The following is an 18,022-nucleotide window of genomic DNA, read 5'->3' on the forward strand; positions in this document are numbered from 1 at the left end:
ATGCTAATTGATCACTGCTTCGAACATGAACAATAGAGAATAGCCCTTGTTGAATTTTGTCCCGGACGAGGTAAGAATCTACTTCAATATGCTTAGTGCGATCATGAAATACATGATTATTTGAAATATGCATAGCAGTTTTATTGTCACACCACAAAGGAACTAGTGTATTCACCAATACACCAATCTCACCAAGAACATTACACATCCACATTACCTCACAGGATACATGAGTCATTGCCCTATACTCAGATTTAGCACTAGAGCGAGAAACAACACTCTACTTCCAACTCTTACACGAGACTAGATTGCCACCAAAGAACACACAATATCCAATTATAGATCTCTTGTCACTCGGTGACCCAACCCAATCAACGACAGAAAAGGCTTCAACACTTACATGCCCATGACTGGCATACAAGATTCCTTTCCCAGGAGCACCCTTCAAATGCTTTACAATTCGAATTGCAGCTTCCCAATGAAGTTTAGTAGGAGACGCCATGAACTGACTCACCACACTTACTGGAAAGGCAATATCAAGACGAGTGATAGTAAGATAGTTCAACTTACCAACCAGTCTCCTATACCTCTCCAGGTCTTCAAGAAGTTCCCACTCACTAGTTACAAGTTTAACACTCTGGTCCATAGGAGTCTCATAGGGCTTTGACCCTAAGAGCCTAGAGTCTTCAAGTAAATCTAGCACATATTTCCGTTGTGAAAGAAATATGCCTCTCTTAGAATGAACAACTTCAATCCCAAGGAAGTACTTCAACACCCCCAGATCTTTCGTATGGAATTTCACTTTAAGAAAAGACTTAAGCGCATCAACTCCTCTTACATCATCACCTCTTATCACAATATCATCAACATTGACAAATAACAAAATACTGCCATGGTTAGAGTGTCTGTAAAATAGAGTATGATCATAGGCACTACGGTGCATGCCAAACACAGTGATTAAACCACTGCATCTCCAAAACCACGCTCTCGCAGACTGCTTTAACCCATACAATGATTTCCTCAACTTACAAACCTTCCATCCCCCCTCCCCCCCCCCCCCCCCCCCCCCCCCCCCCCCGAGCAACAAACCGAGGTGGTTTCTTGATATAGACTTCTTCAACCAAATCACCATGTAAAAATACATTTTTAACATCTAATCCTTTATATAATAAAGCTATATGGTTTGGGAAATAATTAATGTTACAATTAATGCCACAACATCCTTTATTATAAAAAAAAAAAGCACAACATTTAAAAAATAAAATAGCTATATATTATATAATCATATAAAAAATATACTTTTGAAAAATAAAATAGCTATATATTATATAATCATATAAAAAATGTGTTCAATTAGAGTTTAAATTTACACATACAAAATTTGAAATTTGCTTTCCCAAATGTAATTATCTTAGTTATTATTTGTATTGTGAAAATTATAATATAGATGAAATACAATTAAGAATAAATCAATGTAATTATGTAAATTATCTCTATAAGTTTATTTGAATATGCACATAACTAGAGATTATATTAACCATACAAAATTATAATTTTAATTTTAATTTTAATTACAATTTTGTATTCTATAAAAATAATAAATATTTGACCAATGGAAGCTCAAAAATATTATTATATTAAATAATTAAAATATTTTAGTTTTTCTATTTTTTATTTATATTTATAATAACATAATTTTTTTCCGTGCATCGCGTGGGTGAATTACTAGTTGATATAATGGCCAAGCATTAAGAGTAGCTAGAGAAATAAAAATTTACACAGAAGTTAACTTAGCAACCGGGGAGAAGGTTTCTATGTAATCAACCAAATAAGTGTGACACCCCGTATTTTCCTAAAATACTTATTGTCCCGATATTTAAATAAAAATTGGCTATGGTCTATTTATTATATAAACCATTATTTTAATACCAAAATGCCTTGAGCCCACAATGATTTTATTCCTAAGCCCAAATGTAACTATTTCCTATCTAGCCTTGAACCCAACTAGTCAAGCCCAAGTATTTAATCTACCTTCTAGCCATGACACAAAGTAACAAGCCCAAGTGTATTTAATCTTAACCCAGCTAGCCTAAGCCTAAACCCAACCTACATGGCCTAGCCTTCTATATTTAGCCTAACCCAATCCACATTTGGAAACCCTATCATCTTATAATATGTGTATATAGATGTTTTTTTTTTTAGCTAGCAGCCAAAAAATCACTTCGTTTCCATTTATCTTCCTCCCTTGCCGGCAGATTTTACCAGCGTGTCTCCTCCCCTTCGATGTAGCAGCAAGCAGCTAGAATTTGGCGGCCTTGGGTAGATGACAAAGCTCGGATGAAGTAGCAGCTCCGGCGGCGGTTTCTCTCCTCTCGGCGGTGAAGTTACCAAAGGTGACCGACTATATCACCTTCCTCTATCATTCCCGTCCTTCTCTGACTCCTTTCCTCATGTGCCAGTGTCCAGAGACGAGAACGGGTGGCCGACGTTGATGGAGGTGAAGCAGGGCGACAGCAGCTGCGTTGGTTCGGCGGTGGGTTCGGCAGTGTTCTTCCTCCGGCGAAACTGGGGCAGCGGTGGCATTGAGCGGTGGCCCTGGTGGAAGCTGAACATGTAACACCACCTAAAAACATGCTATATAAAAGCCTTAAACATGCAGATAACTGAACTAAACAACAAACACAGCGGAAGACTGAAAGATAGATAGATAGATAAAATCTGGAATACGGGGTGCTATGCCACATTCACCAAAAAGAGATGAACGCACAGGCAACATCTGCAATGTTTACATATAATCCCATTGTCTCAAAGTTCTACTTCTAAGCTGGCACACAGGCCACAAAACGTAAGGGAGAAGCTATACTAGCAAGTACTAGACCGCGCACTCACCTAGACATCATCTGAAAGAACACAATAAAACATGGGACGACGCCCGGTCAGCGAATAATGCTGGTAACCCACCAATACATGTGAAATAACATACATAGGTAATATATAAGTTGTAAAGCCATTTTCGAAATGGAATACATATACATAAGTGCAAAACCAAGAGTAATAGCCATCATAAGACTCAACACTCTCAACGATAACACGGGAACACACCCCACGACCACAAAGAACAACATGACTCACAAGAATTCTCAAGGCATGATCTATCATCACACAATAGATCAAAACCCGACATGCACAACACAAAGGAATAAGACTCACCCACGGCAACACATGCCAAGGCAACACTTGCCTTTGTGACTACACACGTCACTAGAAAAGAACTCACAACAACGGCTACACAAGACCTCGTGACATCACCCATCACGAGTTGATGTGCCTTCCTTATGCCCGGTTCCAACCTTATGGCTACCCCCAACCTTATTTCTTCTTCCAACCATTACCTCCAGGACCCCTGTACAACCAAGTCCAACATTTTCCCTCCTGGGACCGTCGTCCCCCACCAACGACCACCAACGAGACCACCAATTTCATAGTACACGAGGGTACCGATCACACACACGGAAACACATGTTACCCAAGAAACACGTGAACCTTACACAAAGGCCACAAACTCCATAATCGCGTCACGGCCACCACGAGGACCGCTGCAATACCTTGGTGATTAAAGCCCCATAAACCAAATCGTGCAATCCAGGTAAAGCCACACACGCATCACACCTCAACAGGAATCAATCAACGGATCACAACGAAGATATGAAACCATACTCAATCAAGTAATGGAACACAGTCCAACAACAACAACGATGAATAACACAAGTTATCATCAACCTATCGGAAGGTACAAACAACACACACGCTTGCATTTAGACACCAAACTAGCATGCTCATCAAACGGGTAAACCAAAGGTAGTTCCGAGGAACACACAAGACTCATCACTGTTCAACGAAACACAATGTTGAACACTTAGCACGATTCAAGACACCAAAACCTACATGGATACCTACCATATAGTTCTAGACATACGAAACATCAAGAAGACACTCAAATAGTTCCACAAAAGAACATCGGGAAGTCAAAAGACCAAATACCGAGTCAAAAGAATCACGGGGAATAAATCCCCCAACAACCATACATTGTACCCCGCGAGTGGACCCACGGGTAGGCCCCTACCCGCGGTTCTGCCCGCGGGTACATTCCCACGTCCGGCCTGTTCCCCGCGGGTGGGCTGCGGGTAGGCCACTGCCCGCCGTTCCGCCCGCGGGTACATACACCTGCACAAATAATCCCTTCGGGGATTTTCAAATCCAAGCTCAAATTCAAGTCCAAAACATGTCAAATCTCACCCAATACAACAAAATGACTTGAATCAAAGGAATAGCCAAGCAATGGCAAACATGAACCCTAATAACAAGCTCTAGATATGCATTTCACAAGAAAATGCATAAACACTCACATTTCATAGCAAAATCACATGTAGAATCCAAGAAATCACATATAGGTAAGCAAAATAGATTTTGTAGAGCATGAGTTACCTCTTGAAGACTAAAACCTTCACTCTACACCTCAACAAGCTCCTCACAAGGCTCACCTTCCAAACCCACTTCAAGAACATACCAAAAGATCATAAAGATCCTATCTTTAAGAAAAGACACCTAAGATGAAACCAAAAACACAAGATGAACTTAGATCTTACCCTCCTTGATGCCAAAATATATGAAAGGTTGAATCTTGGAAGCAACTCTTGAAGTTTTGGCAAGGCTCCAACTTGGCTTGGAAGAAAAGCTACCTACCTTTTTAGAGAGAAGGTGGAGCTAGATTTTTAGAAAGTGTAAGGAAAGAATGAAGATGGTCTACTAGGTTAGGTTACAATACTAACACCAAGTGAAAGGTCAAGAATACCCTTACTAACATAAGGAAGTGTAAGGAACAAGGGAACTCCTTACAAAGCTTAAGGTACAACTTTGACTTTGGGGTTGACTAGTCAATTACTAGTCACTGACTATTGAATTTTCAGGATTTTAGGAATTAATTCACCAATTGAAATAGGATTAATTACTCAATTAATCCCTTAATTGAATTTGGATTTCGGGGTGTCACAGAACATGTCAGGGGCGAGGCGCGACGACGACGGAATCGGATCTCTGGCGTTGGGTTGTTTTCTGGCGAAGCAAAGCAGGTGAGACTCCTCTTCCCCCTCCCTTGCTCCGGCATGGTGTGTTTGGTGGTTGAGCAGAGTCGACAATGGCGTTGTTCGGCGTTGGCAGAATCAGGGAAGAAGATGATGGTGTAAGAAGATTAATCATGGTTTAAGGTAAAAGTTTACTGTTAATGATGTTTAAGGTTAATGTTGTGTTAAGGGGTGATTGGAGTTATTATTGATTAAAAAGTAACAAGTGAAGTATTAGCTTAGTGGTAAGGTTGCATTTAGTTTTTTAAGTGGCCAGGGTTTAAATCCCTTAATAGCTTAGTTTAGTTTTTATTTTTTAGTTTTGATTATCTGAGCAAAGTATGGTTTGGTTCACAGGTTCGTTGTTGTTATCATTGGTTAAGAGTAAGCCTAAGGTTGGAGGATACATGCTTTTGGATTGCTAAGCTAAGGAGGTAACTCATGTCCTACTAAATCTATTTTATACTTGCTATGATGAATTTTTGATGTTCTTGAATGAAATTGTGCATATTCTTGTGTTTATGCATTATATTTTAGAGCTTGTATGTAGGGTTCATAAATGCTATTCTTTGAGCTATTCTATGTGTTCAAGTTCCTTTGTTGATGAGTATGAATTTTGAGGTGTTTTGGACTTGAACTTGAGCATTTTGGCAATTTCCCCCGAAGGGAATTCTCTCCCAGGTTTCGGTACATACGGGTAAACCGGCAGGCAGTGTTTCTCTCGCCGTTCCACCCGCTAGGTACAAGGTGGTGTGTAACACCCCTCTTTTTCTAAAACTAACTTAAATACAATTCTAATCCATAATTAACATAACTAAGCAGCGGATACATACTCAACACTTCAAAGAAAAATACTAGATCACTTCCAAGCTCAAACACAATAAAATTTCACCGTTTCTACTCGTTTCTACTCAATAAAATAGGTTTCATAGAGCCAAAAAAAATCAAAGAGGGAGGCCATGGGTTTAAACTCCTCAAACAAACTATACAAACAACATATAAGGGAGGAACCTTAGGGATTCAAGGAAAAGAGATGAAAACCATAAGAAGGAAGATGAATTGTAGCTAAGGGAACTTACTGTGTTTGTTTCCTCCTTCCACAGAGAACTCAAAGAGAGGCAAAGAAATGGGATCAGGAGACAACATTAGAATAGTGAGGCTTATATAGGGTCCAAAACCCTAGGTTGATCATCAATGATTGGTTGAGGGCAAAGGAGTAATTTTTATAGGTTAGGAGATGAATCATGAAGAAAATTTTGGATGTCAAGTGGTTCACCATGCTCCATGGACCAAGGCTAGAATTGCTATTTTAAATACTTTGGGGTTGAAAAGGAATTTTCTCAAAAAGTTTTCTAGATGATCACTTGTTTACAATTTCTTTGAATTCTCCCGGTCTCACTCAGATTGGTTTCTCAATTTAAAACTTGGTACGCGAAGTACCCAAACATTTAGGATTTTGGAAATAAAATAAGTTTTGGTGTTGAATTAATTTAAAATGATTCCAAAATAATTTATTCAAACACCAATTGATCGCAAAATTTTTTAATGGAGTGAAAATGACTATTTTGGAATTTCTTAAAATTGGATTTATAAAATAAAATTTTGGGTTGTTACATGGTGTGTGGCGGGGGAGGGGGGGAGTCCACGGGTGGTTGCCCACCCGTGGTACCACCCGCTAGTACACAGTGGGAGGTGTGGCGGGTGGTTGACCTCCCACGGTACCGCACACTGGTACATTGTATTTTGGCCTCCATTTTGTTGAACCGTTGTGCACTTGTATGTCTCCTTTGATGTTTCATATGTCTAGAACGATGTCCTATGTATCTATGATAGGATTTATGAGTCTTGAATCGTATTTATGGTCCAAAATTGTGATTCGTTGGATTAAAGTGAAGTCTTTGATGTTCCTTTGAACCGTTATGATTACCCTATTGATTTTCATGCTAGTTACGTTGTTGTTGGTGCTAGTATGTGCTTGCTCAATTATTCCCTATGAAGATGGGTAACTTGGGTTCACCAATCATTTTGTCTCTTGGTTTGGAAGTCCTTCATTATTGTGACATTATCTTGAAATGTTCTTTTCATGTCTCTTCTTGAAGTCCTTCGATTGAATCTATCTTTGTAATTCTGTACAAATGTTGTACTCTATTTATTATTCCTTGATTAGGCTATTAATGAGGCTCAATTATCTATGTCGATGACTATGTGATATGATTGTTATGAGATTGGCGGTAATGAGCTTTACTCAAAATGATTGGCGTTATACTATTACATGATATGTTATATATTTATACTTATGAGATCGGCGGTATTGATTGGAGGTATAATTGGTGGGGAGCTAACTCTCCACGGAGGAACAAGGTCGGGATTGGAGTACAAGGTGGCACTTAGAGGTACAGGTTGGAACTGATATAAGGATGGAGCGGTGTTATAAAGTTTGAACCGGACATAAGGTTGGAACTTGTTATTGATTGTGTTTTTTGAAGTTCATTTGCTTATGAGCATGCCTTGATATGATCTTTGGTTGATGTTTGATTATCTTGTCTTGTTGAATATCTTGTTGTCCTTATATTTTGTAATGATCCCTCTTGATTAATCGTATGATGGTCGACTGATTAAGTGTGTTCTTGATGAGTCATATGTTTCTTTATCTCTTGTTTTAAAGCTAGAGTTGTTAAGATTATACTATGTATCCCCCAAGTCTCAAGATGATTTTCTTATATTTATATTATATTGTACTCAACGCGTTGGAGTGGTTCACTTAGCACTGTTCGCTAACGGGTGCTACCCCTTAATGTTTTTCAGGTAAAGAGTAGTTCAATTCGTTCATGAGCGCTCTAGAAGAAGGTATTGTTTAGCGTAGCATACCTTTCTCTCTTAGTCTAGCCATTGTGGCCTGTGTGCCTTAAACTTTAGACATGTGAATTTTATGATGGTTTTGGATTGAGTAGTTGAACTTAGCATGTGCATCTAATAGTATAGTAAGATGTGGCATAACATTCCACGGTTAACTATTTAGCTTCCGCAACTTTTACTACTTAATGATTAGTTTAATCTTCATTCCTAAGCTTTAATTGCCTTTGTTTATTACGTAAAATCGGGGGTGTTACAGTTGGTATCAGAGCCTAGGTTGAGCCTAGGATGGTAAGAGTTGTACTGTAAAAACCTAGGTCGAAGCCTGGGATACTTAGTGAAGCCTTTAAGTGTTTAAGTACCTAAGTGTAGGATTCTTAGAACGCGTGGTGAAGATGTGAGTTATCTTTTATTATCTGTGTAGTTCCCTTATCTTGTTCTCTTGTTAGCATTAGTAGTTGTGGTTGTTGCACTCGTATGGTGTTCACCTTCTAGGTAAGTTGCTTCGTTCTAGCTTTGCTTAAGGCTTGGATGCCTTTTTGTTGCAAAGTAGATAAGTGGTGGTGTATGCATCTAGAAAGTTGGACAACCCTAAGAAGAAGGTGACCTTACCCGCGGGGTGGAGTCAGCCGGAGCAGATTTCGTCCAAGTGAAATGTCACAACCCCTCGTGCGGTATCATCTATCAGATCTGTGCTAACCTCCAGAGTTGAAGCCTAAGTTTCGTGCAACTGAAGTCCGATAAGAAGCAAAGATGTTGATTGGAGTTTGAAGATCAAGACTTGAAGGCTCTCGTTGACGAAGGGAAGATAAGAGTAGTCGCGGACACGCCAGAGGAAGTCAACTCATGCCAAGTGGTCGTTCTTGGATCAACGATATAGAGGCCTTCAAAGATTAAAGACTCAAGAGTTAATCTTGGAAGTCTCAGAGCACGAAGAACTGGAACATGAGGTCAAAGTGTTCAACGTGATGGTAGTTCTAACTACATTTGCAGCAGCTAAGAAGTAACAAGTTAGAAGCGATGGACTTGGGAGTAATGAAGACTAAGATGGGTAGAAAGGAAAACTTGGATCCATAAGGTGCATGAAGATGGAGAGGAACGCCATAAGTATGTCACGTATTTTGATGAAGCGTAGGAAGATCAGGAAGTGTAGTATGGATGGAGGACATCGCATACACTCAGGAGGTGATAACTAGTATAAAAACATGAAGGAAAGAGGTTGGCAATGAGAAGGAAAGAAGAAATAGCAAAAGTTATACCCCACTGGTTGAGTTGTCAAAAGACTAAACTCACAAGTTTGAAAGTTATCTCAGATATGGAAACCGGAGTGAGCCGGTAGAACTCACATTTGGAATTCTAAATTATTTTCATGATTGGCTTATGATGCCTCTTGGTGGTTAAGTTGAGAGCTTAAAGACTCTACACTTGGTATCTACTCCTCCTTGATAAATATGTTATATTTTGGAAAAATGACGTGGAAGGTTTTGGAAAATGATTATTTACTAAGTAATACTTTGTCAAACTCTACTATGTTTTTTTTTGAAAAGAGCCTGCGCGGCATTTATTGGAAATATGCTGAAATAGAGTCTGGCGGACCATTGTCCGAGTACATAGATGCTGAATAATTAAAGGCCGAAGTGGTTAAAATATGTGCTAAACAATTATCCGATCTAGGAACATAATTAACTGAAACATAATCAAAGGAAACCATCCAGTTTCTGCAGGTGTCAATGGCATAGCCGAGGTATGAACGTGGTGTATCCTTCGCTTGTGATAAATACTGTTGTAGTAACAAACAATCCGTTAGTATGTCTACCGATCTCTCTCCACGATCCCATAGCCAGGATAACACTTCTTTACATGCAATTGCTTCTGCCATAAGCGGGGAGAAGTAGTCTATCAATGGCGCCTGTAGAGCTGTGATATACGATTCCTGTTCGTCTAGGAGAATTGCCCCAACAGCGGTCTTATTTGTGGGCGGGACGGCGGCAGGCTGTTGTGCCACTCCTTAGCGCTGCTCGGATGTTGCCGTGGGCAATCCACGCGGGGCGTGTTGCTGTTGCGGGCGGTCCGGGTGTGCAATTTGCCATGCCCGGATCGCTGCGGTTACAGTTGCAATTATCTTTTGTGGTCTGGGCAAGTATGCATCCCACACAGCTCCATTCCTCGCTCGCCATATATAGTATAGTAGGCCTACTACATAAATAATTCCATCATCATCTAGAATATTTAATATCTCATTAAACCAAGCATGGAAAATATCTGTGATAGTATTGGGGATTGGAAGGTGAGATTGTGCCCAAATGTTCCTTGTATAATCACATCTAACCAAAGAGTGCATAACATTCTCATGCATAATCCCACACATAGCACATGTTGGGCTAATCTCCACTGTCTTTATAATGAGGTTCGTTGTTGTGGGAAATATATTATTCAAGGCTCTCCATAAAAATGTTTTCCATCTCGGGGGTACTTTGAGCTTCCATAATTTGGGCCATTTATCAAACATCCCTGTCGTCTCTTCATAATTTCCCACTATTTGCCTGTAACCGCTTTTTACCGAGTATTCTCCTGTTATATCACCATGCCAATACCACATATCCTCATAATTTGGTGACACGGGTATTTTTAATATTCGTGTCACATCCGCCGGGATGAAAATATCAGTTAAAATATCATGATCCCAGGCCGCCGCTTCCTGAAGTATTAATCCCATTACAGTTGCCTGCGCCAAGTATGGTGGTTTGTCAGTGATTATTTTCGCATTATTTTCATCCTGAAGCCATGGGTGATCCCATATAAGAGTTCCCTTCCCATTTCCAATCCTGCGTCTGACTCCCCCACAAATTAATTCCTGTGCAGCCGTAATACTACGCCAACAGTAACTTGGATTATTCCCTATACAAGCATCAAAGAATGTCCCTTTAGGATAGTACCTGGCTTTATATATTCTGGAAACCAATGATTCAGGTTTGGTGAGTAAACGCCAGCTTCCCCAAATCCCCAGCATTGCTAAATTAAAGGCATGCAACTCCTTAAAGCCCAATCCCCCATATTTCTTAGGGATGCACAATTTATCTCATGCCTTCCAATGGATGCCCTGATCATCCTTAGATCTCCACCAGTAACGATTCATAGCTCTCTCAATGGCTGTGCAAGTATTCATAGGTAGTAAAAAGACACTCATAGAAAAAGTGGGCATAGACTGTGCCACACTTTTCAATAAGACCTCCTTACCTGCCTGTGAAAGCAATTTCTTATTCCAGGACCCAATCCGCTGTCTAATCTTATCATCAATATATGAGAAAACTGCTCTCCTATTCCTGCCCACAAATGATGGAAGTCCTAAATACTTCCCAAAATTCGGAGCCTGAACCACTCCCAAAATACTGGCAATCTCCTCTCTGTGTTCATCCCGTGTATTCTTACTATAGCAAATACTTGACTTATAGTAATTCACCGCTTGCGCAGACATTTCCTCATACACCGATAAACACTGTTTTACCACACTGGCTTCCTGCGCAGTTGCTCTAAAAAAGAGTAAGCTGTCATCTGCAAAAAATAAGTGGGATATAGGGGGGGCTCCCCTAGCTACTCTGCACCCATGTAGATCTCCTCTCAACTGTGCCTGCTGTAGTAGCAATGAAAGTCCCTCAGCACAAATAATAAAGAGATAAGGTGACAGTGGATCACCCTGCCTCAATCCACGAGTCGGCATGATCTGGTCACTTCGTGTTCCACCAACCTGAATACTATATGAAACTAAGGTCACACACAGCATTATCAAATCCACCCACCTTTCATAAAAGCCCAATGCTAACATCATACTCCGCAAGAAGGGCCACTCCATTCGGTCATACGCTTTTGCCATATCCAGTTTCAAAGCCCCCCATCATGTGATTCCACATTGCTTTCTGTTCAAAAAATGTCCAATCTCAGCAGCAATCAAAATATTATCTGTTATTAGCCTGTCAGAAATAAAAGCACTTTGGGTGTCAGATATAATATCCCCCATAAGCGGTTTCATCCTGGCAGTTATAACCTTAGCCATAATCCTGTATACCACGTTACTCAATGCTATCGGTCTATAATCCAAGACCATCTCAGGGGTTTTCTTCTTAGCGATTAATATTATATTTGTATCATTTAGGCGAGCTGGAAACGAGCGAGTATTAAGACAATTCACAATATAGGCCGATACATCACCACCCACTACATCCCAAAAATGCTGGTAGAAACCCGGATTCATTCCATCCGGTCCTTGTGCTTTGTCAGGAAACATTGAAAATAGAGCACTCTTAACCTCACTAGCATCAAAGGGCCGCAAGAGCAACTCATTCTGTACTTGTGTTACCCGAGAGGCTATATTTCCAAAGAATTCCCCACTATCACTTGGAGAGTCGGAGGTAAAGATAGTCTTATAATAGTTGTAGATAACACTCCTCATGGCTTCACCTTCCACCCAATCCCCACTATCATTCATAATTTTTAAAATAGTATTCTTTTTCTTGCGATGAGATGCATACCTGTGGTAGTATTTCGTGTTAGCATCCGCGTTCTTAAGCCAATGCTGTTTGGCTCTCTGCCTCCAGTATGTATCCTCCTTGGCCACAATACGACATAGGCACTCCTCTAAACGTTGGAACTCAGCTAATGAGACCGGATCATTACACCCCCTCAGACGCAATTGTTCCTTCCGCAGGTTTCTGATCCGTTCACCAAACTTATGAAAACGCTCTCCTCCCCAACGCGACAAACGATTTCCACAAATAGAGATACATTCCTGCAACCCCCTTCCTGCGCCCTCATTCCATGCCTTCTCCACCACATCCCTACATCCTTCATCGTGCAGCCATGCCATCTCAAAACGAAACCCTCTTCTCAGACCACCCGTCCTTTCCCGAAGATTCAGAATCCCAAGGAAAAGAGCAGAATGATCGGACTTTCGGGTTAATATATTTTGCACACTAGCATCCGGCACGTTCTCACGCCAACTCTGGCTAGTCAAAACCTTGTCAAATCTTTCCTCTATCCAATTCGGTGTGCCTTTTCCTTTTTCCCAGGTAAACGGATATCCCATCATTGGCATCTGCGCTAATCCACACTCCTCTATAGTCTCACCGAACCCATGCAATAAACTCAGAGGATGAGGGTTTTCACCTCGCTTCTCAGATTGATAAAGTAAATCATTAAAGTCTCCAATCATCACCCACGGTAGATTCGATCTGCCAGCTAAGGTACGAATAAGATCCCATGAGTCTCTCCTTGACCCCTCTGTGAAAATCCATAAAAGCCAGTAATTCTTCACTTTTCAAACCCCGGCATAGTCACCTCAGCATCCACATAGTTTTTCGAATAACTAATCAATCTCGCTGTATTATTCGCCAATCCACCACTCAAACCAGAACTGTCAATACAAAAACGTCCATCAAAACCAAGTTTAACCCGAAGACGCTCCGCATGATCCTGGTCAACCTTGGTTTCTATGAGAAATACAAAGTTGGGTTTCTTAGAGGACACCATGTCCTCAATCTCGCGAACTGTCTGTGGATTACCCAAGCCACGACAGTTCCAACTTAAGGTACTCATTGGGACCGGCGGACCTGATCCACATGTCCCGCCATCGAAGAATCAGAATCAACAACCATGTCCCCATTCAAAGCACTCACCTCCCTGATGTCCGTCCTCCGTCTTTTCGGATCTACCCGAACCCCCACCCCCTCACCACCAGCGCCCTCACTGCCCACCCCATCCACACCCCCAAATCCCGAACCCATCCCAGCCGTAGACTTAGTCACCTCCACCCGAGACTGCCCACTCCTTCCCTCCCCAACTCCCACCGCCATTCTCCCTCCCTCACTCCCATAGCCAATCTCACGCCTCCACTCTTGGCCTAGTTGAAACCATTTTTCCCCCAACACCTTCGCCGGACTCGTACCCCACGCCCTCATCGACACACCAAACGGATAATGTTCCGGCCTCAACAACGAACGACGAGCTTGCAAGCAAAATTTATCCGTATCGCCCATTCTTTCACAAAAAAAGCAAAACATGTGGAGGCGTTCATATTTAAAGTTAATCCATGTCCAGGACCCATCTCTCAGAATCATCTTCATCCGCCGCTTTCAGGGGTTTGAGACATCATGGGTGACTCTAACTCTATAGAAGGAAGTCCACTGTCTCTCAAAATTTCATTCCTCATAGCGCAAGAAAACCCCAACATAGTCTCCAATTCTTTCCAACACTTTAACCGTACAGTATCCCTGGGGGATGTCCGAAACCTGTACCCATAAGTCCACAGTGTTTAGACTAACCTGTAGTGGATCTTCACCATCGTTCAGGACTTGGCATAGCAGCGTCGCATTCTCAAACGCCCAAGGTCCCTCATCCATAACTCGTTTCATGTCCGGTTCATCAAAGAAGGTGAACAAGAACAAATTGGGCTGCACATCCGTTATCTCAATACCCATCAGAGGCTTCCAAGCCGAAGCCATAACACGCTTCATCACCTCGGTCTTGAGAATCCGATCCGTCAAAAACCCCGGCCAACAATGGTCCAGGTTTCCTTCGACGCCGAGATCTTCATCCTTGAACCGGACACCTTGTTCTTCGTCGTCCAGCGTGATGTCTGCCGTGTGTGTTATTATCTCCTGCACGTCCATCGGAGGTTAGCTAGCTGCTCCAATGGCGCTGTTCGCATGCACGTAATCCGAAACCCTAGATCGCAGGGGGGGGGGGGGGGGAAAGAGGAAAACCCTAGGTCGCAGGGAGGAAACAATTTGTAACACCCCAATTTTCATAACCAAAATTTCATTACAATTATTCTTTCTTAGTTGAAAAAATTACTAATAACGTAGCGGAAGCATTAACTAACCAAAAGAAAATGGGTGTTACCGCCACACTTAGGCAACCAGCAACCTAAGTGCTAAGGCTAAATTTACAACATCGAATAATATCTCAAGTACCACTTAATACATAAAATTCCAAATTACTATACAACAATATTTTTCTCAAGAATATCAAATCTTCCATGTTGTCTATTCTTAAATAGACTAAACTCGTTCTCAACTTGAATCCTTATTCATGTTCACCTGTAATAATCATTTCACACAAAAAGAGAATATAGACAAAATTAGCATTAGCTATGTAAGTTCCATTTCACACCGTAAAATAATAGGCTTGGATTTTATATATATTTTCAAAATAAAACACTTATATATTCTTATACTTTTGCAAACCATTATTATATATAAATATATGTATACTATTGTATAATTAACATAGTAGAGTTTGACAAAGTATTACTTAGTAAATAATCATTTTCCAAAACCTTCCACGCCATTTTTTCAAAATATAACATATTTATCAAGGAGGAGTAGATACCAAGTGTAGAGTCTTTAAGCTCTCAACTTAACCACCAAGAGGCATCATAAGCCAATCATGAAAATAATTTAGAATTCCAAATGTGAGTTCTACCGGCTCACTCCGGTTTCCATATCTGAGATAAATTTCAAACTTGTGAGTTCTTCCGGCTCACTCCGGTATAACAAAAATATTTTTTGTGAGTTCTCCCGACTCACTCCGGTAGAATGACAAAATTTCCAATCAGTTGGTTGTGAGTTTTCCGGCTCACACCAGCACCAAATATCACCCTCCTCCAAGACTAAAATATGTATGTATATATACTTTCATGTCAAAATATTTCTTTTCCCAACTTTATTTGGTAATAATATGAACGTGGAATAATAAGATTTCACCACATACATAAATAGTGTAGTTTGTCAAAATAACACTTTTTTTGCAAATTGATCACATTTGATCATTATTTTTAATATATAAATATCAAAAATTCCAAGCCAAGGATTTACACACACGGGTTCGACACGTCAAAACTCATTCTCGATACTTCGAGAATCACCACTCACAACGTTACCATTTATCGATAAATGTACTTATGTCACCATAATATTATAATCACATAATAACACACATAATTTGTGAAATCATATAACTTTGATTTATATAACATCATATCATAACCACATTCACACATTAGAAAAACATATATATACTTTGGGTTAAATATAAAATTTTAGTGAACATGAAATCTTATCAAAATGATAATTCCTAACAATTCCATAAACGACACAACCTCCATCTCCTATCTTTCTTTCTCTCCCTCCTTTTCTTCTTTCTTTTCTCTCTTTCTTTCTTTTTCTTTTTCTTTCTTTTTCCCTTCTGCCCATTCATTCCCTACGTCCCCTTCTTATAAATCTTTTCTTCCTTATAATCTTATAATAATAAATAATACTCCCTCCGTCCCATTTTACCTGTCTTACTTTCCTTTTTAGTTTGTCCCAAAATGTTGCCCACTTTCCTAAATTAAACACTACTATCATTCTATTTTTCCAATTTTGCCCTTATGTGCATTTCATACTTTTGAGTTAATTTATTGTACTTTGTACTATGTAGTACAAGTGATTTGAGTATAAAGTGATAGAAGGGTCAAATCATCACATGGCATGTTGGGGGTAAAATAGGAAAGCTAGTATTCTTTTCATTGCTTCCTAAAAATCCGTGTAAATGCAAAGTAAGACACATAATTCGGGACGGAGGGAGTATAAATCTGCTAATCAATCAATATAATAAGAATAAGAATATATAACTGCTAATCACTTCAATCATAATCCCGGCCTAATCCATGCAAATCACTTCAATCAACATCCCTAATCCATCCAATCTGCTGCTAATCACTTATTTATATTTTTTTAACAACTGTTAATTATATTTTTTTTTTCTGCCGAAATCAAAACAATGTAACCATTTTGCAGCTTGTAAAAATTGAACCCAAAACCTCAAGCTCAACGCATAAGTCTCAAACCACTGTACAAATTATTCTCTTGAATTCTCTCTTATCAAATTATACTAGTTTTTTACGCGCATTGCGCGATTAGGATAATGCCCAATGTTGTTCTTTTAAATAAGTACTTTAAATTATATCAAGGCACGATTATATTGGAATTGTTCATGCATAGATAATTGAATGTTATATTTGCGAATTTAAATAGGCAATTCTAAGTTTACAAATGCAAGATAATATAATCAAGATTGATTATAATTGTCAATAAAATAATTGTATATGTATGGTTGAAACCAAATACGGGATATAAGGGAGAGCAAATAAAAATTAGGGCATAAAATATTGAATATATACTTAATATTGAAGAGCTAACTGCTTATTGCCAAACAAGGACATTGCAAGATAGTTTCCACTTCAATTTGTTGTATGATTTGAATACTTGTTTTGTCAATAAATCCCCAAGTAGTTAATATGATTTACTTAATTATATTTTTTATTTTTTTAAAACAATTATTATTATTATTATATTAAATATATACTAATATTGAAGAGTTAACTGTTGCCAAACAAGGACATTGCGAGATAGTTTTCCACTTCAATTTGATGTGTGATTTGAATACTCGTTTTGTCAATAAATCCCCAAGTAGTTAATATGATTGGCTTAATTATATATATATTTTTTATTTTTTTAAACAATTATTATTAGTATTATTATTATTATTATTATTATTATTATTATTATTATTATTATTATTATTATTATTATTATTATTATTATTATTATTATTATTATTAGTATTATTATATGTATACTCTGAGGTCATTTTACATGTTAATATAAACATCTAATTTTTTCAAATATCTTTTTACCAACCGTTGATATAATTCGCTAGTCAAATTCGCTAATATAATCCGCTAACGCTAACCGCTAACTGCTGATTGTCAAACAAGTTTGGACATTGCGAGGTAGTTCTCACTTCAATTTGTTGTGTGATTTGAATACTCTCTTTGTCAATAAATCCCTCAAGTAGTTAATATGATTGGCTTTATTAATTATATTTTTTAAATTTTTTCATGGTATTAATAAAATACTTGGTAAATAAATATATAGCATCATTTTGTATTATAACTTTGATATTTAATTAAAAATAGGGCACAAAAAAAGATCATAGACAATGTAGTGATAATC

The 18,022-nt window shown here is 39.1% G+C and overlaps 1 protein-coding gene across 1 annotated transcript; it reads right to left on the reverse strand.

Moving 5' to 3' along the window:
- Positions 1 to 280: 280 nt before the first annotated feature.
- On the reverse strand, positions 281 to 943 carry LOC109188474 (uncharacterized mitochondrial protein AtMg00810-like). The gene has a single exon (XM_019339180.1). It carries the CDS (start codon positions 941 to 943, stop codon positions 281 to 283), a length of 663 nt encoding a protein of 220 aa, XP_019194725.1.
- Positions 944 to 18,022: the final 17,079 nt, after the last annotated feature.

This window comes from Ipomoea nil, unplaced genomic scaffold (genome assembly GCF_001879475.1).
Source record: "Ipomoea nil cultivar Tokyo-kokei standard unplaced genomic scaffold, Asagao_1.1 scaffold0103, whole genome shotgun sequence".
Classification (NCBI taxonomy): domain Eukaryota; kingdom Viridiplantae; phylum Streptophyta; class Magnoliopsida; order Solanales; family Convolvulaceae; genus Ipomoea; species Ipomoea nil.